The 27,136-nt window shown below is 45.8% G+C and overlaps 2 protein-coding genes across 4 annotated transcripts in view; both read left to right on the forward strand.

Annotated features, from left to right (window-relative positions):
• The first annotated feature begins 606 nt into the window (after positions 1 to 606).
• The window catches only part of LOC135391209 (uncharacterized), a 147,620-nt gene continuing 121,090 nt past the window's right edge, over positions 607 to 27,136 (forward strand). For all 3 annotated transcript variants that reach the window (XM_064621362.1, XM_064621360.1, XM_064621363.1), the window contains exon 1: positions 607 to 784. The gene's annotated coding sequence lies outside the window, so the exon portion shown is untranslated. The remainder of the gene's footprint in view (positions 785 to 27,136) is intronic.
• Positions 21,101 to 26,230, forward strand: LOC135391208 (uncharacterized). The gene is made up of 2 exons (XM_064621359.1): positions 21,101 to 22,200; positions 22,528 to 26,230. The coding sequence occupies exons 1-2, from the start codon at positions 21,205 to 21,207 to the stop codon at positions 24,406 to 24,408; spliced, it is 2,877 nt and encodes a 958-aa protein (XP_064477429.1). The 5' UTR covers positions 21,101 to 21,204; the 3' UTR covers positions 24,409 to 26,230.

Genomic DNA, 27,136 nt, shown 5'->3' on the forward strand with positions numbered 1-27,136 from the left:
GCCATAGGATTAGGCTTCCTTCTCCTAGTCAGTTACGCGGACTGCAAAAAAGTATTTGAACCAATTTCATCGGTATATTTTAGACGGAGTTCAGTTTTTTTTTAATTCTTACTAGATGTGCCATTCGTAAAGCTGAACAGGGTGCCTCCGTTTGAGGCGTGCTTTCTGATCCCACGGCTCAGAAGACCTGCAAAGATTCCTTGTTGTGGGGGAATTAATATCCTCCAGGATTTTCTCACGCGACAGTGACTATTGCAGATGCTGAATTCCAAACGCCCTTAGCAAGAAGCGTTATTCGCAGATAAAATGACACAAAAACATCTAGACACACATTTTATAAATTGCCCGACTTCAGATTCCTCAAAGGTTGTTGCGACCTTACTGCACATGATCCCTCAGAAGGAACAGTTACACACCTGATGAATCCAGAAGGACAAATGCGACGTATCACTACTATTTTTTACTGCTACAAAATGAAGTCAAGCAGTTTCGGTTTCCCATGTTGCTCGCGGAGTTCGTAATGGTCTCGTGGTGTGGCGCTAGTGAGCCGCACTCTCTCTACACTCTCCTTTCGGGCGGCGCGTGCCTCGCTTTTTGTGCACGAGAGTACGTGACGTAGGGTTTCTGCTTTCCGTCACCCGAATTCTCAGAAGTGGCACCTGTGTTTTTGTGAAACATTGCTCAGGAAAAAGTGAAGTTTTTCTGTTTTGTTGGTGGTGTGTTATTTGTGAAACTTCTGCATCGGTGACAGACATCGGTAGTGGGATATACTGCGTTTCGATTGGTGAGTAGAAACCTTTTGCATGCTCTCAAAAATGTCGGTAAAACAGGAAAGCATGTCGCGGGACGGAGCACGTTAGGTTGCTTTCGCTGGTTCGTGGATGAGAAAGCTAAGCCTAATGACGATCCCGGCTTTATAATAACCTGTGCAGAACAGCAGACCATTGATATTGGCGTTCGGTCATGAAGTAGCAAGCGATGCGATTTCCTGATGCTACAACTTTCGGCTTGGCGGTTCGGTTCGCACACGTTCAGTAGCGTCCTTTAATGTCAGCAGTTCTCGCATTCCCAGCCTCTTTTGGGTGCCTTCTTGTTTTTCTACTTGTCTGTTTGACTGACAGCGCAACACAATAGTATCTCTCTGAATCTTCCCGTTACAGTCTGATAATAAATGAAGAGCGTGTCTCAATCGCCCTTTGAAAGATAAGATACCTGCCAGGGACTGAGGGACGGCGGTTGTTTACTTCAGGAAGATACTGTTGCTGGGTTTACTCGTGATAAAAAGACACGTGTTTGGTGATGTTCCAGTAGCTATCTACCTGCTACAGTTTCACACACACACAAAATAAAAAATAAAAGAGTACATAGGCACATTCCACATGTATACAATGTGGAATGTGCCCTTGGAATCTTAGTGGAATATAAAACGTGGAAGCGTGGCATCGTTGTATCGCAAGGTATGAACACACACATTTGTATGAAAATGCCACTACAAATTCCATTGCATTGTGTTAATCATTCTTCACTTCCTGTTCCACGAAATAAATAAGCTAATATATGTTACCTAATAGCTAATATTTAATCTGCACCGTTTGTGTCCATCAAGCTTTCTCGAGTAAGGTTGAAACGATGCAACAGAACGTGAAGAGAGTGTATCAGCATAATTCAGGAAGTCTACATAAGTACAGTCATGCACTTCGTAGCTGCTACTATAATCCTCTTCACAAACTGTGCGACACATTGCATTGTCCAGGTGATATCAGCGATTCAGAGCAGGTAGTAACAGTCAGAGCTGTGAAGTAATTAGTTACAGTAACTAAGACACTAACTTACTCTTATGAATTACTTTGTGAATTACTTTATCACATCACTTTCTAAAATTAGTAACTGTAACTTAATTACATCTCGCATGCTCAAGAAACACTTGAAGACACATCTCGGTATCTCTTTTTTCCACACAGCGAAGTTTTTTATTTTTATTTTTTTTATTTGCATGTTATGTGTTGGGGTCCGGGACTGACCATCACATTAGTTATGTGAGCAAACTTCATCAGTCCTGTATGAATAGCCTTAGAGGAGGCACAACGACAAATCCTGTGGCAGAATTGAAATGCATTTCTTGCAGTCCTGTTCCAAAATGGGACACTTTTTGGCAACCTAGCTTTTCGTGTCAAATTTGCATAGTTCTAATTAGTGTTTCTCGCTCGGTCAATAACTTCAACCAATACTTTCTGAACTGAGAGATCAACAAAAGCCTAAGCAGTTTCTACTACGCTCAACATTTCCCCTTTCCTTGTAGTTACTGATGTTGCAAGTGCATATACCCAAACAATAATTTTGCTCATGATTGGCTTTTGAACGTTAGCAAGTTGGATCGTTAACTTTGATCGTGATTCAGTTTTAGTTGGTCTGTATGCACCATTTGAACGTTCATCATGTTAGTCAGTTATAATCGGATCCGCCATCTCAGTTCTCTTGATGTCTTTCGTTTTCTGCAGTGGTATTTTGGTGCACGACATATGCATTGGTCCCGTCGAGTCCTTTTAACCTAAGAAACGTGTGGTCTGTGAAACCTTGTTTGCAGTAGAAGGATAGAAAATCCAGCAAACTGGTGGCTCTCGTCTTGAGGCACTTCCCTTCTTATTTCTAGTAGTTTGTCAGCATAACCTGGAGTAATTCGAGAGTAACTCAATTACATTTGATTTGATACTCGAGTGGCTGTTATCATTGCTTTCATTTTTGATCAGTGGTTTAGGTACTGCTATACTTGTCATTATTTTATAGAACACTCTTTGAAGTTTTAACACACATCAAAATTCAAACAGTCTCTAGAATCATACACCTTACAGCAAGCAAAACACTCAAGCCAGATTAGGTTTTGAAATTTATCTAAACAAATGTATGTAACAATCTAATCAATGGGAAAAATGCTACGCAGCATCCAGACCAGAGAAATCGCGGAAAACAGTTGTGTGAAAGTGTTATATAATATTTGTTGTATTGTGAATTAGGCCTTGAATGGGACAGCAACAGGTCTTTAAGCTACTTTTTCCAGCTAGTCATACCTCTTCAAGACACACGAGTTAATTGTCACCTCCCTTTTGCTATTTTGTTTTGTCTCTGTCCGCAAACGGCCAGGTATGATTACGTCACTTTATACGTCATTCAATGCAAAAACAACAGTATGGCGAAGAAGGCCCGTCACGAAAGTGCAAAAGCGAAATGGTACAGACAGGCTGGTGCATGACTGCGAACTACACCCGAGACAAGGAGTAGGAGTACAGACAAAATTTTAAGTGCGACATGTGCTTCAGTCCATTTGATGCGAGCCGTGCATGACTTCCGGATGCAGGGTTTCCAGCCTGAAAACTGCCCCTGAGGAAATGTTTGCGTCGGCTTTAGCAAGGACGTCAAGTGTAATTACCTTGTAGTGAAGTGAGGTAATGGTTTGTGTATTGTGCCATCGGAATATGCGTTCTATTGTAAGCGGAAAACGTTTCGTTTTCGGGGTTCCGTTGCCATCGGCATCAGGATTCGGAACTTGTGGAGCCGTTGCAAAGGGAATCCCCGAAACCTGACGCCATCAAAATTGAATGTCTCTCTGCAATAACGACGCAAACCAAGTTGCGTCGCTTTCGAGAGAAACCTTTAGAAGGCACGTCTTTTACACCTGTAAAAACTTGTGCACTATACATTTGAAAATGGGTACATCATTATTGCAGGGGGCCATTCAATTATGTTCTTTGTCTTTACCTTTGTTGTCGTGAAGCTCCATAGTCGTCTGAACGGTGCTGTTCAGGAATGGGTTCTTCGAAGAAGTATAAAGGGTTCCGAGAGCAGCATTCCGGCGCTTACGAGCTCTCTTCTACCTACCTTTTACAGGACCTGCGTGATAACTTTTACGGTTTTTTAAAGTGACAGGAATTAACCGTGGGTCCGCTGCGTAGAACAGCGCAACCTACACAAGTTCTGTGACCTCATCTAAAGTCACTAATGAGCTTCGCTTCCTAGCAGCGACACTGAGTTCCACGGGCGAGCGGGAGGCCCAAGGAGAGGCCATTTTGTTTCCGCGCACGCTATAGTCGAATTCCACTTAAGAAGGAAAAGAAATCTAATCAGTCAGCTCTCAAAATATTACTGCGCCGCAGATAGGACGGCTGGACACAGTGAGGTCACGCTCCCTGCTTGGGCCAGATAATGTAATCTATCATACTCACTCTGCTTCCTCCTCGGCTCGCTCTCGTTGGCAAAACGAAGAAAATACCGCACGACAATCACACACGCTTCCATAACCTACGGGGAGCATTGTTATGTTAGCTGTCTCTGCTCCTCAAGTGGGGATGGCGTTGTTGTAGAGCGGAAACAAAATGGCTTCCCTGCTCCTCTGTGGAACTTGGTGTCGCTATACTCTGAATGCCACGTCGCCTTGCAATAGCTGTTTCTTTCTGACACTAGTCTGACATGGTGGTCGCTGGTTTGCCTGGTAAACGATCAGTGAATAGATCTGTCTGCGATGTTAATGCGGTGCTAAGCTGGCATAATTCAAAGAACATTGAGCAAAGCGTCAAAAATGTATCGACGTGGACGGTATCATTTCCTAAAACGTGTGGATCTGGTTTGAGATTAGTCCTATCTGGTTGTGTTTTGCGTCTCTGCTCTGTCCCTACCACCTCCTCACGCACAAGGAAGTGATACCGTTAAAGAAAACACTGCGTCTTTCATTGCACACAAGAAAGGAACTCGGAGATACTCGGACAACCGAATACCAAGCCATTGTGTTCAGTGTCATTCTGAGCGACGTGCTGCTAATTTGACTCCCGACTTGATAATATTATCCCTCTCTTTGTCATTACGGCATCATGAAAGTTGCATGGAAGAGGCATTGTTTGGCAGTTTGTGTCCTTTGCATTGTCTAGCGTCAGCTTCCAGATGATTCGCCGTCTTGTACGCCATTCAGTTTCAATGAGGAGGATCTCTTTTCACTTCAGTTCACATTCTAGAAATCGAGATATGTCTACGTTGCGTGTGACTGTGTCTGATATGCTTTTTAGTTTACGGCGTAGGTTACATGCGTTTCCGCGTGTTGGGGTGGGGTGGGGGGTTTCATCTGCGGGGCATCAACGCTTTTCTTTCAATAGCTTTCGCGAATCGCTTGCGTCATAATAAAGGGGTCGTGACATTTCGTCCTGTGTTATGTCTGATAAGTCTAAATGACGGTGTCAGCTTGCTTCAGCGTATATACATACATTCCAAGTTTTATAGCAACAGGGGTGATACGTAAAGGGCAGAAAAGAGGCGCAGCAAATACGGGAAACTCATCGGGCTGTGACGTCACCTCCGGTGAGGCGGCCGCGGGATAGGTCACGTGCTCACGAGCAACAGGTACGGCCGAAGAACTCGCTTCTCTGACGTCAGACCTCGGCGCTGTGGTGGGTTCAAGCAGCGCCACCTAAATACGAAAAGCCTGCTCAATGCATCATCTCCATCCACGTAGACAGAAAAAATCAGCCAATCTACGAAGGCGATTTTCAAATACAGGCTTCCTGTGGCTACGAGTGTATGCCCATGCGGCTGATGTCGGCTCGTGTCCATAGCTACTGCCGTTGCAGGTTGTGATTGGAGGATTCTCAATTGTTACGTCATGTCGCTCATGGGATCAGGCTTTGTCTCTTTGTGGTGTTGGTTCAAAGTGATATATCTCGCTTGCTGCGGCACGTAGGAAAATTATTCTTTGCTTCCTCTATACTATATTCAGGCGTGCGTGTAGCATTTATGAATATGTTACAAGAACGAGATTCACCTGTTGCGGCGTTTGGAATTAAAACGTGAATAAATGTGTCAATTTGAAGGTTACTCCTTCCTTCCTCCAAATCGGCGCAAAACGTCAAGCGTACGTCTCACCCAGCGCATCCAATTATCAAAGCAAACGTATTGCGGGAACTGCCCATTCCCGCATTTCTTTGTCCAATCAGCGCAGTGCGAGGGAAGCTCAGATTTGGCTGTAACGCGTAGGGATACACACCTCGCCGGACCCAATCTTTAGCAGCAGGAGCTTTCGCTAATACCGCCACACAACAAGTTAACAGGCGTATAAAATCAGGCGGCATTTATGCGGTGCTACGTTTTTCACCAACTATGCTGTCGGTCGATCGAAATCGGGAACCTCCAGTAACCCAAGTTGCTCGGCATCGTTCCCCGAGTGAAACTTGGAGAAGTTTTCGTGCAACCGCCAATCAGTGGCGGGAGCATTGCCACGTGACTCTCGATTGCGTGATTATTTTAATCGTGGGTTGATGGGTTCAAATCCTGCAAGGCCAGCTGAGAAATATTTTTATTTCCTTTTTCCCAATGCCACAAAAGCATGTCAATAGCCATTTATTGAAGTTAATGATGATCTTTTGGCAAAAAAGAAAAAAAAAGCCGTCAGTTGAATTCGAAACCACATTATCCGGTTGTCATAAGTTTGCTTGTAGGTGAAGCCGTGGGTGGAGCTACCGAGTTGCACGGGATCCCGAAGTGGCAGGTGGGATTCGTCATTACGACGTATCCATTCGTCATTTTGACGTGAAACTTCTCATTACACACACCTCACAATCAGCGCGCATCGCGAAATAGCGCGCACTTGTTATTATTGTTCGTGCGTTGCATTGCGGCGAGTGTATTTGAAATAATGAACATTTAGTACGCAATATACATCTTTCCAGTAACCTATGAGATTCGCAAACACCAGCCTCTTTAGCCTGCACATATCTCTCGTCAAGATGCCGCATTAGTTCATCGAATGTGCCTCGACGTGGCCTTCACAGCACAGTGGCGCTACCGCTTGAGACAAGTTGCCTGCAGCCACTGCGGTACCAACCTTCCCGAACCGTACTCTCCGCATCCCTCAACGAGCTAGACTCCCGCCCCCCTCTCTCTCACAAAATTGCTTGGTCCCTGACCACATCCAGCGCACCAACGCTCTGCCCTCAAGGCTCTCTTCACCTTTCTGGACACCACAGGACTTCGATCCTTATTGTGAAGGGGCCCATTCTTTCATTCCCCGCATCACCACCAGCAGCGGGGTAGAGTATCGCCCCCCTGGCGATGAAACTCCCCAGCCATCATCTGGTAATAAAGTTGTTGTTGTTGTTGTTGGCCCCTTTAGCGCCCCTTTAAGAAGGAAAAGAAATCTAGTCCGTCAGCTCTCAAAATATTACTCCGCAGCGGATAGGATGACTCGAGACAGGGAGGCCACCCTCCCTGTTTGCGCCAGATGATGTAACCACTCATACTCACTCTGTTTCTGTATGACGCTACGGCAGAAAGTGCGCTCCCCTACTGACGGCGCATGGTGGCGCCGCGGTATTTCTCTTTGCGCGCTATTGCGTCTCCCTATCTCCAACGGCGTACGTAGTTGACAGACTAGATTTCTTTTCCTTCTTGAGTTGAACACGACAATTGGTGGCGTTGGTTCAGTCTAGACGACGCTGCCCGAGTATCGCTTTCAACGTGCAACGCGAGCGCCTGAGTTTCTTTGTTAGATAATTCTTTGTAATTTTGCCACGTGATCTGTACATGTACCGAGGAATTTTAGCCAAGACGAGGGTGGCACTGTCGCTTTAAAACGTAAAAGAGGCCCTCCGGACCTTCTTTGCGACACTTAGGACTGGTTTAAGCTCCCTAATGACATGTTAATGTAAACCCTGTAATGGTGGAGCAAAACGTGCTGTGAATGCCCTCCTCCTTCCTTTTTTTTTTTTTACTTCAATTCAAAAACCCGTCCGCTTGAGACCAAATCGTAACACTCTCCAACGACCCTCCGACTATTCCCTGAGAATGGTTTCTTAATCTCCTTTTATGATCGTCGTAATGCATCAGAATGTGGAAGCGAAAGTGGCAGGAGGTTTTATGGAGTCGCTTCTGTTGCTTACCGTCAGTTTCTTGATGTCTCTCTCCTTCGCTGTAAAGGGCCTGCTTTCCTTTTATGTTTCTGTATAACTGGAATCTTTTATGGCACATTTTCTTTTCGTTGTCAGCTTCTTTTCGTATTTTTTTACTATAACAAGGCCCAGAGGACAGCTCTGGAAAAGATCTTGCGTTTAGCGTGAATTTTTCATGCGCTCTCGAAGGAGTTGAGGATGAGGATATTTCTTGTTTCTGTTACCGCATTTTGTTTGTTTCTGTGCAAAAGCATGCGTGTGGTCTGCGTGGTGCTCAGAGAGCAGTGAGTTTGAGTTTGATTATAGAAATCAGAGAGCAGTATAGTGGTTGTGTGGCACGTATCTCTGTTACGCGACGACAAGGTATCGATTTACTTGTTCATCTCTCGCCGTCAGCTTGTGGTGGTGCTGCGATGTTGTGTACGGGGTCTTTTTTGCGTGCTCACACAGTGGCATGCTGCTCGGACGGGATCGCGCATGCGAGTAGAGCACAGGGAGCACATCCAGGCAGTACAGGCCAGTATACCAGGACTTGAACCCTGGTCACCTCCCAATATCGGTCTCTCACGCTTTGTTGCTCGTTGTACACTTCTTTATTGCTGTCCTTGCCATTGAAACTTATCATTGTGACCAGTCTCAGGGCCGTGTTATTGAGAGGACGAAACAGCGGTAGAGTGATGTTGAACTGGAAACTAAGACGTTGAATAGAAAACAAACAGAAGCGAAAAACAGAGCGCCTAACCCTGGGGCTGTCTTAGTTTTGAGGCATAAGGTTGGCATGAGGCAGGCATTCATAATTCGCGGCCCTTATGCCGCTAAACGGTGGCCTGCACCACATCGGTCGGTCTGTGAATTAATTTTGCCCCCCCCCCCCCCCATTTCCCGAGTGTTCTTTAACATGCGCTGACACATCAGAACACGCCGTATTTGACGTCCGTCGCGGATGGCAGTGTATACAAGCAACGAGTATCCTGCCACGATGCATGTTGCCTTCGGCCGGGTTCGAACTCCCTACCTTCGGTTCAGTATGCGGACGCGCTACCAATTTGTATACCGAGGGCGGCTTTCATTTTATTTTTCTCTTCAACTTGTCATTTCAATTGAATCCTCGCGCACGATTCCTGCTAATTTCATTGTTAGCACAGCTGTCAAAACACACGTAACGGTGAATTCGCAGTACGTCTCCTACCCGAAGTGATATAAACCGTTCTTCTGCCATATGTAGAGTCTCGCCTGCCACGTCTTCTATACGCATGCGTTGCTGGTTCAGTGTATGTACAACTTAATCAGCGAGCGCTGTCTGAAGCTGTTCCGGTCCTTTCCTCTGCACTTGTCATGTCCTGCAGCTGCTTTCGTGGTAGCGCTCTGAACATCAGCCACGACTGTTCACATGTGTTGTTCTTCGTACGTGTAAAATGATGATGATGGATATGGGAAGATGAGATGGACGTCTGTGGGTTTATTATCTAGTATTCTTCTGGAGATTGACCGGGAGCGTACCGAGCCGTTATGTGGAAGTTGTGGTAGAGTGAGGCCTTGTTCATGGAATGCGTGTTGGGATCTGTTGAATTTCGTGGGAGTTTGTAGACGTGGCAGACACGTCAGGTGTCTCTGATTGTGGTAGGACCTAAGTTGGAGGAAGTTCCTGCGGTGAGTTGTGAAACGTGGGAATTTTACTCTATGTATGCGTAACTGCTACTTTCTGCCCATGTCATCATCACTTCTCCACCATGTTTTGTTGTCGTTGCTGCTTTCTTCTCTCCCTCTCTCTCTCTCTCTCTCTCTCTCTGTCCCTCTCTCTCACGTGACAGACGCTAAGCCTAACGTTGAGTATATAGTCCATATGTTCAAGTCTGCGTATAGTCTTGCGATGAGTGCCTACACACGGGCCCACGTCTTCAAGCTCGACCGTACCCAGAACCCTGGATGCCCACACTGTGAGGAAACGGAAACGAAGGAGCGCGTTATCATGGATTGCACAGCCACATCAGATGCAAGACGCAGGCTGCAGCAAGCTGTGCAGCCTACCGGCAAGCCTGAACTCGAGGAGATTGTCTATCCTCGTGGCAACCTTCATTGTCGGAAGCTCATCTAAAGAGCTTTTCTGGACTTTTTCAACGTCGCCGACCCGCAATGGCGACTGTAGGAACACGTGATGCCTAGCAGCAACTAACGTAACTGTTCTCCCCATTCCCTCCCTCCCTCTTCCCTCCCCCTCGAATAACATGCCGCCAGCTATGCAGGCAGACCGCTCGTCTACCCCCCCCCCCCCCCTAGGGCCTTATGTCCCTAGAAGCGGAAGATCATAGGAAGTGATCAAAACTTCCGCACACTGCTCGCAGCTGGACATCAAAATCAGCCCCCGCATACACAGTCTCCTTCCTAGGTACAAGGTATTGTGCGCTCCGAGGTCTAACGGTGTCGGCACGCTGTTTAGAAACGGTGAACTACCGTAGTGTGGGTAGCTTGCCCGCGTCGTCTGCTTTTACACGTTTATTTTCCGCGTTCAGTGCAGTATGTGGAGCGTTCGGGAAGCGGACAGTATCCTACCATCGCGGCACAAGTGATCTTCCGGTGAATATACAAAAGAATTGCGGAAAAGAACCATCAACTCCGAACATCGGCCGGCGTGTTATCGACAATAGAAAGGTGACGGTGTCGCCCCCTATCGGTCGATTTCGCATAGGGACGGACCCGGTTGTATAGTGTACACGTACTTCATAACTTCATAGAACGACATGCAACCGCCTTACAGCCCCAGTCACAATGCAGTGCTGCACTGCATTGACCTATACTGCATTGCAATTTGCATTGTAGCATTGTAATTGGTGGTTCTCACATTACACACACATCTCGAGCACATTCTTCTCCATTGGCCACACTACCAAACGCAGGGGCGTGATTGCTGCGCCAATTGCGCATTTTTGCGCCGCACGCGAGATCCTGCTACATTCTGCTACAAAAAGCCAAAATCTTGAACTTCCTGCGCCATTGTGCGCACATACAGATTTTTCCCTCATTTTTAACAACAAAAAGTACGAAAACAGAACAATTGGCTTGTACTAGCTTATTTTTGACAGCTGGAAAAAGCAACAAGCAACTGGCTTGGTCGACTATCCAGTCAGTTGAAGCATTGCTAAGCCATCTATCTGATCCAGTCCGAGTCAAGCACTCTGCCGTGTGCATGTTGCGGTCACATGGTTCCGGTTGTGCTTGTGGTTCAACGATCTGCGGACGCGCTCAAACACGTATTGCGGTACTTACATGGCTTTGGCGTTGTCGAGACTAACAGGTAGTCAACTCATCGATTTCTTTATTGCAACGTGACCTTCCTAGCTGATATTACAGCCGAACACCGCTTCATGAATACGCTCATGTGTGTCTCAGTCGCGCTTTCTTTTGGCACAGGCCTAGCTGGCACGACGAACTAATTTTCGAGGGCTTACGGCAATGTAGTATTTGAACCATGTTGCACAAAATAATTTCGAGCGGAAGGCTCGTTTGTTTGGGCTGCTTAAGTTTAAAAACCATATCCTTGTGTGAAATTGTATACATAGATCTAAGTCGCATTCATACTCATATTGTTTAGGACTTCTATTTGCAAGAAATACATACTCCCTTCCTACATCTCTACCGGTTCGCTGGATTTCTACCCATCTACATACTCAATTCATGACATTCTGCAGAACATTATTCACTAGACCAGTTTGTTTTCGTCGATATCTGAAAACAAATTGAAAGGTAATGGTGTCACCGTGCTTTAAACTGCGCCTTTGTCCTCTTTGAGTGTTCTAATTATTTACTGTGAATTTATAAGAATAAGAAAAATACTGAGCAAAGACTGGTGGATAACATTGAAAATGCAAGAAGAATGTCATGTCATGTCGGGGATCTCATTGCAAAGGTATGAAACCGACAACCTTTGGAGACATAGAGAGCGGGCAGACCCTCCTATCACAAAGCAGAGCCAAGCTTATAAGCTTGTAGCCGCCCTACAAAGGAACACAAGGGCATACTGCAATATAAATTGACACCTAGGCACTTCATTACTCAAACTTTATTGCTGTTGTTTTAAGCAGCGTTTCTATTTTGTACGCCACCTTAACAATGTTTTAATTAATTAACGTTTCGTGAAACATTAATCCCACTGCACTTTTGTCTGTTTATTGAGCTGCTCCAAAGCTACTTTTTGCTGCTCCGAACAGGCATTTTGCTTCTCCCATTGCTACTACAAAACTGCAAAGTCCAATCACACCCCTGCAAACGTTCCCGATCCGTACTCTCCGCATCCCTCAACGTGCTAGACTCCCACCCCCTCTCTCTCACAAAATTGCTTGGTCCCTGGCCACATCCAGCATACCACGGCTCTGCCCTCAAGGCTCCCTTCACCTTTCTGGACGCCACAGGACTTAGATTCTTATTGTGAAGGAAGGCATTATTTCATTCCCCGCATCACCTCCAGCAATGGGGTAGAGTATAGCCCCTGGCGATGAAACTCCCCATTCATCATCTCACAAGAAAGTTGTTGGTGGTGGTGATGGTTCTCACAAATTAGAGCCGGCGACAGTAAGTCAACTTTCCTAACCCACAGGATTTTTTTCGAAACCTGAAGTGCAACTTCTGCTGCGGGCAGGCTCAATATTTTCAAATGCACGTACGGTGCCGCGTTTTGGCAGTGTTGTCGGTGCAGAAAACAACGTCGTCTTTCCAGGGAATGTCTTGGCCCTTACCAATTACGACACGCATGCCATACATGCGATGATCTCCTAGCAACCGCGCTGTCTCCGTAGTTTATATGAAGATACTTGCAGGAAGACCTGGGGGGTGGGATGAAGACCAGGTGACTTAATCTTGTATGTTTGAGAGTAGAGTCTCTTGGTTCTTTGTTATTTAAGTGCGCTCGTTCACTTAATGGTTAACAGTTCATCTCGAAAACTTATCGCTTACTGGGTGAAATTGCGACAAAGCAGTTTTATGGCGCAAGTAGCCGTAAAAATGTATCTCGAGTCTCCGTGAAGACCATAAAAGGATCAGGTCGTTATTGCCAGGTGAATTAATGGTGTCGCGGTGTTTTCTGTTGGGGTTAATGGCCGTGTAATTTAGTAGCGGGCAAGTTGCCGGAGCCCTTATATTAGTGCCATATTACATGGTATTATATTATAGTACAATGTGTGAAAATTGCGGTAGTCGTTCGAGTCTCCTTCTCAGAACCGATACCGTAACAGAAATGCACATTCTTTTTAGATTGCTTTGTGTGTTTTTTTTCGCTATATGTCATGCCAGAATGCCTTTCTTGACTGTTCTCTGTTACAAAGCATCGTGAAAGAAGAGCCCTGTCCAAACACGAATACCCCCACGTGCTCTTACAGTACCCAGAATCCAGATTGGTGAAGTACCGTTGTTATTAAGGCTGCCACACTGAGGAGACACAGGACAGAGTGCTCAGCAGAAGACAAAGGATCCTTCCGAGTTCAAAGACCCAGTCCCCAGTCTTGGTGCTATACAGAGCACTTCCCTTCGCCCGACCTTTGCCCGCACTAATGTAAACAAAGGGGGGCGCGTGCGTGGAAAGGATGCCCTAAATATTTTGACATTACCCGTGTCCCTTGCGAACGTTGCGTGTGGCATGTAAGTATTACTATGTCCTGCTTGGTCCTTGTGTTGAGAGCACTTTGGACATGTTGTGCAGAGACTGGTGCACCTGGTACTGGTCACCTCGGATAACAGCATGATGGATAGATAAGCAACTGATACTTTATTGTGTTGCACGCTTAGAGTATCAGTGACTTGAAGAAGGAGGAACCAGAGACACGGAGGAGATTGGGACGGACACAATGTATGCACCAGCTTGTCAGCGTCCTCTCTCTTTTATCAATCAGTGACTTGTCTTGTCACAAAACGTTGGTCCCACGTGGAATCTTCCGGGGTCTCATTCTGCCGTATTTATGTCCTTCATATACTGATGTATTCATTCGTGACCTGCGACATGACCTGCAGGAACGAAGGCGAATTCGGAGTTTTACTCGATTAGAAGCACTCTACGAAAAACTATACGGTAAAGGAAGCTGTCAAATCAAAGATCATCAACGTCACGCCACTTCAAAGGAACAAGGACATGGGCGTATCATGTCTTCGGAACGGTTGTCGTGGGCACCCCTCGTTCTTCTGAAACTCGCTTACAGCCTGTTGCAGTGTATCGAGAGCGCTTGTGCAAACGACACGGCAAAGGAAGCTGTGAAATCAAATGTCAGCAACCTTGAGGGAACAAAGCGATTGGCTTATTAGAGTGTGTTCAGGGACAGTTGATAACGCCACTGTGAAGTTATCATACCTAACCAATGACAGTGTGCATGACTCAAACTTTTATCCGTCTTCTTCTTTTTTTTCTTTTTTTGTGCGGTAGATACGGAACACCGTAAAAACAGAACTTCACCGCATATCACGCTGTGCGCCAACCATTGCCGCGAATGATATGGTTCTCGCTTCTGATTCGAAGAGAGAGGTGGGCGTACGCCTTTTTGTGGCAATTTGGATATATGAAAACTGCCACGAAAAGGCGTACGCCCTCTCTCTCTTCGAATGAGAAGCGATAACTATATCATTCTTGGCAATGGTCGGAGCACAGCGTGCTATGCGATGAAGTTCTGCTTTTACAGTGTAGTTCGAAAGCCACGTTAGCGCGAACGCTTTTCGATCTGCTGAAACTCCCTATCTACTGTAGTCTAGTCCACCTGAAGGAAATAGCGGGTTTGCCTGGAACCGTTATCATGAAAAAAATCCGATCAACTAGAAATGCATAATGCCTTTCGCACGCGTGGACAGCAGTGTTTCTGAACCTGGATTCCGTGAGCCTTGTCCTGAGGTTCCGCGAACTGTTCAGAACCCCCGAACGTAACTTCACCGCCTACCAAAAGGGGGGGGGGATTTGTTTATAGAAAAAAAAAAGGAGCAAATGTTAGCCAGACGTAGGCCGACTTGCTATTCCTTCAAGAAAAAAAGAAGAAAAAGCACACACGCAAAAAAAGGGGGCGCTTAGAGCCTACGAAGGCTCGCTCTCGGACACACACGGGCAAAGTCTCAAGCCATAATATTATAGGAGTACAGAGGGCCATCCAAAAAATTCGGATTAAGACGTCTGATGAAAGTATGAGTGTCATTTCACCGGGTAGCGCTAACGGTTTTGATGTGTGCAATTTGTCTCCCAGAAAAAAAAAAAAAAAACTCACACGGACGTGGCGAGTTTATAGAAAAAAAAAACGGAAGATATTGAATTCGTATAAACGTGGCTCCGCGTGTTCACCCTTAACTCGCCACTTCGGGTATAACGAGGAGCATACCTGGGTAGTAATGTCATTACTGTAATGAAATTACTGTGATGAATTACTTTTCCTGGTCATTTGTAATGTAATGCATTACTTTTTGCGTTATGTAATTTGTAATGTAATTTAATTGCATTTGGGCAGTAATTTTAGTGACATTACTCATTACTTTTTACAAAATTATCGAGTGTGTGTTCTGTGTTTGCACTTGGCAGAGAATTGGGGACCGGCGAGAATTCCAACGCCCACTATGAACGGTGACGCACTCAATCCGCACGGGGAACGTCAGTTCCCTTCGACGAGCCAGTTGCCTTAGTTAGGGCACCCACAAACAAATGTTCTTCAGGTCAACGGTTTGTAGCCTCGGAGAATCATTGTTTGCGGGGCCCATCCTCTTGACAATCTTCCTGTTGTCGTGATACTTTGTGTCACCTTCGTCTCTACATTGTGGAACGATACGTCAGACGTGGCACACTAGCATGACATGTAGAAGAGACAAATAGAAGAGTACAAGCCAACTGTTGTTACATTGTCAGCATACATTTCCCCGAATTTCGGGGAAGGCAAGTTTCGTCTACTTTCGTGTTTTTGTCCCTTGTGCCTTCCACAAAACCCGGGAACATGTACGCCAATAATGGCAAAGTAATGACTTTGTAATGTCATTACTTTTTCGTAGTAATTGTAATGTAATTTCATTACATTTCAGTTGCGGTAATGAGTAATGTAATTTAATTACATTCTAGCTCGAGTAATGAGTAATGTAATTTAATTACATTTTAGAAGTAATTTACCCAGGTGTGACGAGGAGGAGAAGGTGTCATGCCACGTCACCAATGACGTTATAAGGAGAACTCGTTCTAGTTCGCCGCTCAGTGGGGGTCAGCGCCTTGTCCCTTTGCCGCCGTAAACCAGTTTTGCCAGTTATCCCGGAGAATTGGGGATAGAAGGAGCGGCCGCATCATTACCGAGCCAGGAGAAAAGCTTTTTCAGAACCCCGAACAGCCGAGTAGCAGACGACAGAGGAGTAGCAGACAATCTTTCTCTAGACCAATCAGCGAGCGTTCTCCTTATGGCGTCAGCGCGACGTTCCAGGCAGATCACAGACAGGTACTGCTCATCACCACCGTTGCGCGCGGTCGCTTTTTGCGGCACACTTTAAATTCAATTTCTGCGATAATTATGACTCTGTCGTATGAATTACTTCGCATGGTGCATCTTACTGGCCTACTTAACAGTTTTATAGGGAGACAACAGGGTGTCAAAGATGACTTCTGTGCTGCTTTAATATCAAATCGTAATATTGTTCTAATCACCAGCTCGCTTGCGTTTTAGCCATTCTCGCCTTGTCCTAAGCTCGTGTTCACTCGAGCACATGCTTTACTTCGTTGCTCGTTAAACATTCCTGAAAACGAATTACAGGCACTTTTAAGATAAGTTCAACAGGTGCTTTCGGTACGTATACAGAGGAAGCCGTGGCAATCTTCACGTGCAAAGCACGTTTCACTCATCTATCTCTGAGAGGGCCCTCGTACTCTTCGACGAATGCCTGGGTCTACCATTCCCCGATTTTACGGCTGTGCGTAGGCTGGCACGCAGGCGTGAAGGGCTCTTTTTTTGTTCCGCGAAATAATGCTGCGTTCGTGCGCCTCTCAGATTTTCCGTTTGAGTGAGTATCCTCCAGTTGGAAAGGACCTTTATTGGATTATGTGTCAATGTCGAAGGTCTTTCGAAATCGTAACTTCTGTGGGTTTCTTCTTTTGCCTCTCCGCGTTTGCTTGGTGACAAGGAGCGTATCGGGAGAGAAGTTAGGGGAGGGTTACGATTGGGGTGGCAAGAACAGGGTGATCAGGGTGATCTGTAAATGGTCAGACGGTCATATTAGAGAGTTTTAGTACATCGTACGCTATTGCCTTTGCGTACGTAAGGGATAGTGCGGTGGTTCTCCGCAATGCGCGAAGCTGTTTCTGTTTTGCGCGTGCGCAGAACCTCCAACGCTATCTCTTACGTACTCAAAGGCGATAGCGTACGATGCACTAAAACTCACCAGTAGTCGCAGTAAGAGGTGGAATCTAGCTGCTGTCCTCTCGTGTGCAGTTTCAGTGCATCTTTCACTTGTAGGTTAATTTATTACAAGAAACCAATTACTGTAATTAATGACATTATCAGTAATTATTTCTAGAATTCCTTTCCATATTATGTAATAGCAAATGTAGCTTAATTACTTTTGCATGCGATTTGAGATTCAACTTCATAAAAAATCTTACATTGTTTTTACGATTTCTGCGATTTTTACTCATTCGTGTGCGACCAGGTCTGGCATTTTTAAGGCCTTTACCAAATTTCTGCGGTGCTTTTGCAGCCTCAGTTCAGGCATGTTCAGGCTCACTTCAGTCTTTTCATGTTTCTAGTCGTCGTACTCCACTAGTATTTCCGTATTTTTACTGCGTTCCCCTGGGAAAAAGAATATAAAGTTACACATCAAACGTGAGTACTCGGTGTAACTCACTCTCTTTTCACAGTAACTGTAATTGCAATTGAATTACACTAAAGAGTGGAGCGTGAGCCTGTCAGTGCGACCCTTCTATTACCTGCTAAACAAACTTTTTGTTTGTTATTGCGCGAGTAACTTAATTTCTTTTATTATCGTGCAGTTGTAATTGTAATTCGATTACTCCTGAAAAGTGTTTTTTACACGTCTCCGATCGATACAACTCAATACCCTTAAACTTCTGCGAACGCTGAACAAGTCCTTTGCACCATTCACATACACCAAGAAGCTTATTCCTGCAGAGAGCTCGATCTCCCTCATCCACTTCGTCGTTTGCGCCGTTGAACTCGCACTTTAACGCATATAACGTGTACGCATGTTATGCACGTCACAGTTTCGCTAATCTAGTGACATTTCCGCTACGCGGTGTTCTCGCAACACTCCATTAGAAGGCCCCTGTAACTGGAGAGTGGAGACGCAATGCAGGCTACATTTTCTCAAACGAACTTTCTCGAGATGCAGCACTTAGAAAGTTAGAATGTAGCACCTTCGCTATTCAACAAGACGGACAAGGAGTTTAAATAAATCGCGAGTCACGTGGATTTACAACGGCTGGCGAGACGATGCATGTCACAGTGCGAGGCTTCTTCTCCGGTGGGACCTTGGACCATGCATTCCAGCTTGAGCATTTGTCGTGACACTTTACGAGCGCAACTGCTTCACGAAATGGATGCAGCAGCCTCGAGTCTTAAAGGCGTGATTTAGAGCTAGCGTCTGGTTGAATTTCGAAACGGTTGTATCTCGCTGCATGCCCACGGTTGTACGGAATACGTTTCTGGGCATTTTCGAGGAATGGTGTTTGAGGTCGATTTGCACGTTTGGTGTTTGTGCTTTGGGGCTCTGTCGGCGCAGCGCGTATATACGAGTTGATGGATGCAGCGCTGCTACGCAATGGGTGTATTCAGATTTTCTACGTAAAGCCCTTTAAAGGAGTACAGAGGGCCATCCAAAAAAAATTCGGGTTAAGACGTCTGATGAAAGTATGTGTGTCATTTTACCGAACGGCGCTAAATGTTTTGATGTGTGCAATTTGTTTCCCAGAAAAAAAACTCGCATAAACGTGGGTCCGCGCCTTCACCCTTAACTCGCCACTCTGGGTATTACGAGGAGGAGAAGGTATGATGACACGTCACCGATGACGTTATAAGGAGAACTCGTTCTGGTTAGCCGGTCAGTGGGGGTCAGCGCCGTGTTCCTTTGCCGCCGTAAACCAGTTTCGCCAGTTTTCCCGGAGAATTGGGGATAGAAGGAGGGGCCGAATCATTACCGAGCAAGGAGAAAGGCTTTTTCAGAACCCCGAACAGCCAAGTAGCAGACGACAGAGGAGTAGCAGACAACATTTCTCTAGACCAATCAGGGAGCGTGGCCCCTGTAGCGTCAGCGCGAGATCCCAGACAGATCGTAAGCTGATACTGCTCTCCACCGCCGTTGCGCACGGTCGCTTTTTGCGGCGTACTTTAAATTCAATTTCTGCAATTATTATGACTCTATGTGGTGAGTTAATTCTCATGGTTATTTCATACAAAGAAAATAGTGTTAAAAATGACTTTTGTGCTACTTTAAGGGTGTTATCCATGCGGTAACACACGGTCGCATCCTTTCCAGTCAATCTAGAAACTGTATGTCATTTTATTCCTGGTATACCTCTGACCACGGTATCGAAGACCCCACGCAAAACAGTGGCGAAGTTTCACTCTCATTCAGTGGAATACATGACAAGAGCAGACGCCGGATATTGAGAGTGTTCCGGAATTCCCTCTCTGGAAAACCGAGAAAACCTCACTCCCTAGGAACCAATGAGGGCGCGACCTATAGAGAAAGGGAATGCCGCGGCCGTGCGGGCGTCTCATCTAGGGCTGAGCCTGCTACCTGTCCGGATTTCAACCGAACAGTTCGGAATTTGAAGCCTTGCGTTCGGTGTCCGGGTGAAGGTGTAATCCGGACATAAAATTTTCGGGAATTGGCGAAGTCGTAGTAAAAGCTTTACGACTTCGTGAGTTTTACGTTTGCGTCATCGTCACCAAAGACCGAGCGATAGCTAAAATGAGCAATCAAAGCTACGTTGTTCCACATGAAGATACTGTAGAGAACTTATTTATAGAACCCTCTGTGCCCAGTGCTCGGCCTTCAAGACTCAAGAATTTAATACGGTCCTTCATAATCCACTTCGTCCAATCTAAGACGGGGCTAAAAATAGAGGGAGGCTCGGCAGGAACAGCCCCTCTTAGAACGCATAGTTGGGGATAGTTCACACAGCACTGAGCACAATGCAAATGAAGTTGACAGGACCAATAAAAATACTACGTTATGCATTCCAGCCGGCCAATCAGGAGCCTTATTCCTGCTTGTTTCGCCTTTTGGCGTGACAGGGCTGCCGTCGACTTCTACTGGTTTTCCGCTTGACGCCCAGCAGTTATTTGTAGTTTGAGGTAACTCAACATTTGGTTTAAACAAAACAAAAAAATATTGGACCAGTGTTGCCAATATTGTGCCAAGATGGTGTGCTGCTTGGGAATTGAGAGAAACGTTTCTGGCTGAGCATTTGACACCAAACAACTTTCCTGTAGGACGTTTCGCTCGAAAGCGAGCACGAGCACTGGCATTCTGATTCTATTGTACATAGTAAACGGTTTGCTTCTGGGACAACTGTCTTCTCTTAAGAGGACATACCACCCCCTGTTTTCTATGTGAACTTTGCATAGGTTTTGTGGCTGAACTACGAGACAGATCGTATTGCGGAAACCTTCATTGGAAAGGTGACGTCAAGATCTCTTAACTCTGGGAACTGAAATATCGCTCTAGCGTTGTAATTTTTTTTTTACGGACCCCTGAAGGTGGGAACCCCTCTGTTTTCTATGTGAACTTTGCATAGGTTTTGTGGCTGAACTACGAGACAGATCGGAATGCGGAAACTTTCATCGGAAAGGTGACGTCAAGACATCTTAACTCTGGGAACTGAAATATCGCTCTAGCGTTGTAATTTTTTTTTAAAAAAGAAAAAGAAATGAATTTTGTCGCTACAGCTTCAAAAAATCCAAATAAATAAATGAAAGCAAATAAAAACAATCCGCTTCTGAGGTTAACCGGGGACATGTTTCAGGATTCAAATGACGCGTTTTTTGTGTGTTTTTAGCATTCTGTTTTTCCGAAAAAGAATTAAAAGTGAGTACAGGCATGCATCCAAGGCGTTTACCACTGATTCCGGAAGGTGGCGCCGTCCGCTCGCAGCGCCCGAACGTAGTCCGCTCGTAACCATCCGCGTATTGCGCAGCAGCTGATCGGCGTCCGTGGTTTCGGCGGTTCGTCCTGAAGTGACCAATTCGTGGCTAAGTTACGCGTTTTTTTCACTTTCTTGTCCTGTTCATTTGCTCTCTGTCCTTGTGTGTTTTCTGCGTGTTCATAGTATTTACCCATTATGGCTCGAAGTCACGTCTACGGACAACGGAAACGTAAGAAGAAGGACTTTGCGAATTTACGTGGTAGAGGCAGGCATGTGACGGAGCCTGCGGATTTGAGAGATTTTGGGAATGCAGGATGCTCCAGCCGTGCTGTTCCCAGTGATCGTTGCACTTCGACGACTCCACATCGCGCAGATACCCTTGTAGGCTCAACCTTTGGTGGTAGTGTTGTTCCTCAAACTGTAACTGATGCCGGTCGGAATGCTTGTTTCGCTTCGAGCACAAGCGAAATTCGTCCTTCAAATTCGTCATTTGCTGATTCAGCTGAGGTAGATAATGTAGTCCCCTGCAGTTCAGGTTGTGACGAGCTTGCCGGTTCCAGAGCAAGTCCCGTTCCAATCACTGCCGCTGTTACACCCAGTCGATCTTCATCTTTCGATACTGGCAATGTTCACCAGACACAGAGTCAGCGCACAAGCAGTGTGAATGGTCGGCGTATAGTGGAGATTGATCACTTCTTCTCGTCTTTGCAAAGTTTGTCGGTACATAGTCCGTTTGGTTGCGGCCTGGCTGACATGGAAATTGTATCAGAACATCGGCGAGGTCTGTGTAGCTCTTTCAGTTTGAAGTGCAGGATGTGTCTGAGGAAAGATGTAGTCACAACAGAGGCACCAGTTGATCAACTTGTTCAACAACGCATGGACGTCAATTCCTCAGCAGTGAACGGTATCGTGTCTATAGGTTCTGGTTTCTCAGGCCTTCGCGAGCTCCTAGGTGCTCTGGACATACCCGGCATGGCTGGTAGCACGTACAGTAAGTATCAGGATATTGTTGCTAAAGGAATCGACGAAACAGCTTGGGAAGGAATAAGAAAAGCAGGCATTGAGGAAGCTCGGTTAGCTAGGGAGGCTGGGGACGTCGATGCTGACGGTTTTCCTATAATTACGGTCGTTGCCGATGGTGCTTGGTGCAAACGTTCATACAAGAACAAGTACGACGCTCTTTCTGGCTTGGTAAGTAAAAATTTTTATCTACACTTAATAAAGGTGCCCGAAAAAGGAGGATTTATCTTGCACACCGCTTGGCAGACGGGATATACAGGAAGTCTGTGCCCACCATTTGTGGAAAGAACACTATGAGCATTTATTTGGAGGAGAAAGTTGACCCCTCTGGTGCTATTAGTGGCACTGCTGTCTTTTGGTAAACACACTTTCTAGAGTGGTATACATCCTGTGGCATTAATTCGTATGATACGCATACAAATGCATAATTCCTCGAAACATTGTCATTGGGGGTAGAGTTTTGTGGAATACAATCCTGACATTTTTTCGTTTTTGCAGGCTGTAATTGTTGGGTACCGCACAAAGAAAGTACTGTTCCTAGGCGTCCGGAACAAATTTTGTACACTGTGCGCAAGTTCCAAGGCAGGGTCGAGCCCAAAAAAGCATCTGTGCTTCAAGAACTGGGACAGCAGCTCTACCAGTATGGAGAAGGATATCGTCGTTGAAGGCTTCAGGCGCAGCATTGAGTTGCACGGGGTAAAGTACTTGCAGTTGATCGCTGACGGTGATTCGAGCACATACAAGTCAATTCTTGAAGCTGCACCGTACCAGCATCAGGTAGTTCAGAAGGTAGAATGTCGCAACCACCTTCTTCGAAACTATGTAAGTCGTCTTCGAGATGTTGCTTTGGCAAAGAGAACAACCCCCATTCCCCCATCGTTGAAGAAGCTACTTCTGGATAATGCTGTTCGACTAAGAGTTGGAGTTGCTAGGGCTATTCACTATCGCAAAGAGCAGGCCGAGTTCAGCAAACAAGATCAGATTCGGAACCTGGTGGCTGATATCCGTAATGGGCCACTCCATGTGTTCGGCGACCACGCAAAATGTGCGGGTTACTTTTGCAGTGGTCCAAAAGAAGGGGAAGTCAATCACGTCCCAGAGCTCAGGAAATGCGGACTTTTCAATGAAATCCTTGTAGCGATGAGTCGTTTGGCAAACAATGGTAGCAGCTTGATCCTTGACGTTAACAATAATGCTGCAGAACATTTCAATTCTCTCGTTGCAAAGTTTTCTGGCGGTAAAAGAATAAACTTTTCCCAGAGGGGATCATTCGGAATGCGGGCTTCAGGAGCTGTCGTGTCTTTCAACTCTAAGCAGTACCATCGTGCTCTACATAAGGCAGTGTACAACACCAGCCCTGGGAAGTATGCAAAAATTATGCTGAAGCGTAAAGCAGCTGTTCGTGCTGCTTGCATAAGGCATCGGAGTTCTGGGGCTGCTCGCTGTAAGCGTTCACTTGAAGGTGCGCCTTGCAAGCGTGCTTCCAGCGACAACCACTATGGTTCCATAGTGGATGCTCCAGACATGAACCACGATGACTATGTTGAAGCTGCTGCGGCGTACAAGGATTCCCTTGTGCTCTCCCAACCAGATGCAGAGCAGCTCGAGGCTGATACTCGAGGTCAAGAAGGGAGAACTTTGTGGATGCAGGAGAGGCGAAAGCGACTCACCGCTTCTAATTTTGGCAAGGTATGCAAGATGCGAGATGCAACGAGCAGTGCAAGTACTGTTCGTTCCTTGCTCTATGGTCATTTTGACACTGAGGCTCTCCGATATGGTCGCGACACTGAGCCCATTGCAATTGCTAAGCTGCAGGATGAGTTAGGGGTGACTGTTTCACCATGCGGCCTTGTTGTTGATCGGGAGTTTGCATACCTTGCTGCAACACCTGATGGGCTTGTCGGTGATGACACTGTCGTGGAAGTGAAGTGCCCTTATTCGGCTCGGCCCCTTACCCCTGTGGAGGGAGTGCGGGCAAAAAAAATCACCTTTTGCACTATTGATAACTCTGGTAATATTTCGTTGAAGGAAAACCATGACTACCACTATCAGGTGCAGGGACAGCTCCACATCACTCGACGTCAGTTTTGTCTTTTTGTGGTATATTCTGGCGAGGAAATTTTTGTCCAGAAGATCGAGAGAAATGATGGCTTCTGGAGCAAAATGATTGGCCACCTTCAACTGTTCTACTCGCATAGCCTTCTACCGGAGTTGGTTGACCCTCGTCAGTCCCGTGGGCTGCAGCTCAGAGATAACAAGAAGAGTGACCATCAGGTTGCCTCGCTCTGTGATGCCGCCAAAACAACTTCCAATCAGGGCGATTCATCCAGAAAGAGACGGAAGACTGGTAAAGATAACTCACCTGCCGCTGTTCTGTAATTATGGCTAGACTGTGGATTTACGTGTCATTTAGTTTGTGCGGCTCCACCTTTGCCAAGTGTTTTAATGCATATTCATCCATTTTGCTTCATAATTTACTGAATGTTTTTCCATATACATGTCTTCGACTTTGGCTCAGGCTGCATATCTTCACGTTTGTGTTTCATATTTAAGTTACCTTTTTCCATTTTTACTGTGCATATCTGTGCATATTTTTCAATTTTCCTAAATATTTATATTAATATATTTCTATGTATAAATCCACAGACTAGTCGTGCGATGCTTGTCATATTTTAAACATGGCGTAAGAGTGTGAAATCTGAATCCAGCCATCAGCACGTGAGGATCTAAGTATGAGAATGGTGCACAATCTCCCAACCATAGAACCGTCTTCCCCGGCATTGTTGAAACACGTCCACACGTTGATGCTATATGTGTGAGGCCATCATGGTATTCTACCTTGGCTTGAGTGTATGAAGATATAGCAAAGCTGTCCCCAAACCGTCGTTCTTCCCAGGCATGGTTGAAACACGTCCACACGTTGATGCTACATGTGTGAGGCCATCATGGTATTCTGCCTTGGCTTGAGTTTATGAAGATATAGCAAAGCTGTCCCCAAACCGTCGTTCTTCCCAGGCATGGTTGAAACACGTCCACACGTTGATGCTATATGTGTGAGGCCATCATGGTATTCTACCTTGGCTTGAGTGTATGAAGATATAGCAAAGCTGTCCCCAAACCGTCGTTCTTCCCAGGCATTGTTGAAACACGTCCACACGTTGATGCTACATGTGTGAGGCCATCATGGTATTCTGCCTTGGCTTGAGTTTATGAAGATATAGCAAAGCTGTCCCCAAACCGTCGTTCTTCCCAGGCATGGTTGAAACACGTCCACACGTTGATGCTATATGTGTGAGGCCATCACGGTATTCTACCTTTGCTTGAGTGTATGAAAATTGTGGAAAGAAACATGAATGGTATTCCTAGCACTTTTGAAGCTCCACCAGCCTGTTCAGATGTCGACATCCTGAGTATGAATCCATTTTGATATTTTGACAAGGTCGGTAAGTATCATTGTGCAGAGCTGTCTCCCAACTGTCGCCAGTTCCCCGCATTGTTGAGCACGAGCAACATCCCAACATGTCGCTCTGCGTTACGTCCTCTTGCCATCTTGCCTTTACTTGGGTGTCATTTCAACATATGAAAATTGTATTTTCAGATTCAGGTATCCAGTACTACTGCAAATATGATGGCCAGACGCCCAAAGGTCAAACTTCCTAAGTGTTACTGTCTTTACCTGTCATTTGAAAATTTCCTACTCTCTCCCTGATTATGAAGCACCTGCCCTTGCCAGTGTTGTACCTGGTTCAGCATTATGTGGCCAATGATGAATGGTGCCCTGTTGGACATTTTTTTTCCATAAACACACACTCTGAGGCTTTAGCTGCCAACTGACAAGCATGGCAAAAGCAACTATCAGTTGCTACTTCATTGCTCAAAAAGGAAACTCGTTGCTGAGTAACACGTTCCAAGTTTTTACTATTCCCATATTATGAACCTGGCTCTGTCCACCAGGATGCTATATGTTGATGCCGTATGTGCGAGACCTTCATGTCAAAGTGCGCCTACATGCAGCGGACTGTATGGTACTTCATTATGTGTGTATGCCACATCGCCAATGATGAAATGTGCTGTTGGATACTGTATCCACGAATGAACATTCTGAGGCTACAAGCATGAGCTGATACGCATAAGTAATGCAGAAAACGTGACGATGTATACATGCTGCGTTCTTCAATAAAATATCTCCAATCTACCAATAGTGAACACGTGCTACTGATTTCTTTTTAATCTTTCGGGTGCTGGCTGTCTAGGATTTTCTGCTTGCAGTAATCTGTGAACCAGTGGTTACTAACAATGGCTATTGGTCACCTTGACCAGATTTCATCTGAAGAAAAACTTGAGACCGGGGGAACACTGCAAACACATCTGTACGGACCACAATACGAATTTGAGGAGAAATACATTTTTTCTCTTGAAAAGCTTGCTATGAAGCATAATATATTTTATTAACCAAAATATATTGCACGAGTTGCACCCGTAGGAAAATACCCAGCCATCTCATTCAGGCTACAGTGGGCATCAGTGACTCGCACTCATAGTGGCAAGCAATGCAGTAGTCTTTCAATTTCAAATTTCACACGCATTATCATGCACCACCTCGCTGTGTTTAGAGTTTCTGCTCCAGGAAATATCACGGGGAGGGGGCATATGTGCCCTGGACCAACTTCTAAGGAAACTACTGGTCTCAGGGTGCCTAGGGTAACGAGCAGACAGCCCAGCCGGAAGCTGGCAGACGGCATGAAGCCATTACAAAATTTCCATCGGAATGATGATAGTTGTTTACAAAATTTTATCGGGCAGGTCTTGTGTATGATGTGGGCCATTTGTACACTAATCATGGGACAAAGTATGCGATGGCAGGAGGAACAGGTTAGAAAAAGCTTTGACTACGTTGCTGCTGCTGACAGAAGTGAGCATAGGATTGGGGATCAGATGACGTGGTTGTTATAATACAGCAGGTAACAGTGGTAACATCGTTCTGTGTCGTCATGACATGGCGGCTAAAATGGTGAGCGTTCACCACGGTGAGCGCACAGGCCTGCATGCACTCGTGGGGTGTCCCTTAGCACGACACTCTTCACACGACTCCATTGGCTTGAGTACG

The sequence above is a fragment of the Ornithodoros turicata genome, chromosome 4 (assembly GCF_037126465.1).
Source record: "Ornithodoros turicata isolate Travis chromosome 4, ASM3712646v1, whole genome shotgun sequence".
In the NCBI taxonomy this organism is placed as follows: Eukaryota; Metazoa; Arthropoda; class Arachnida; order Ixodida; family Argasidae; genus Ornithodoros; species Ornithodoros turicata.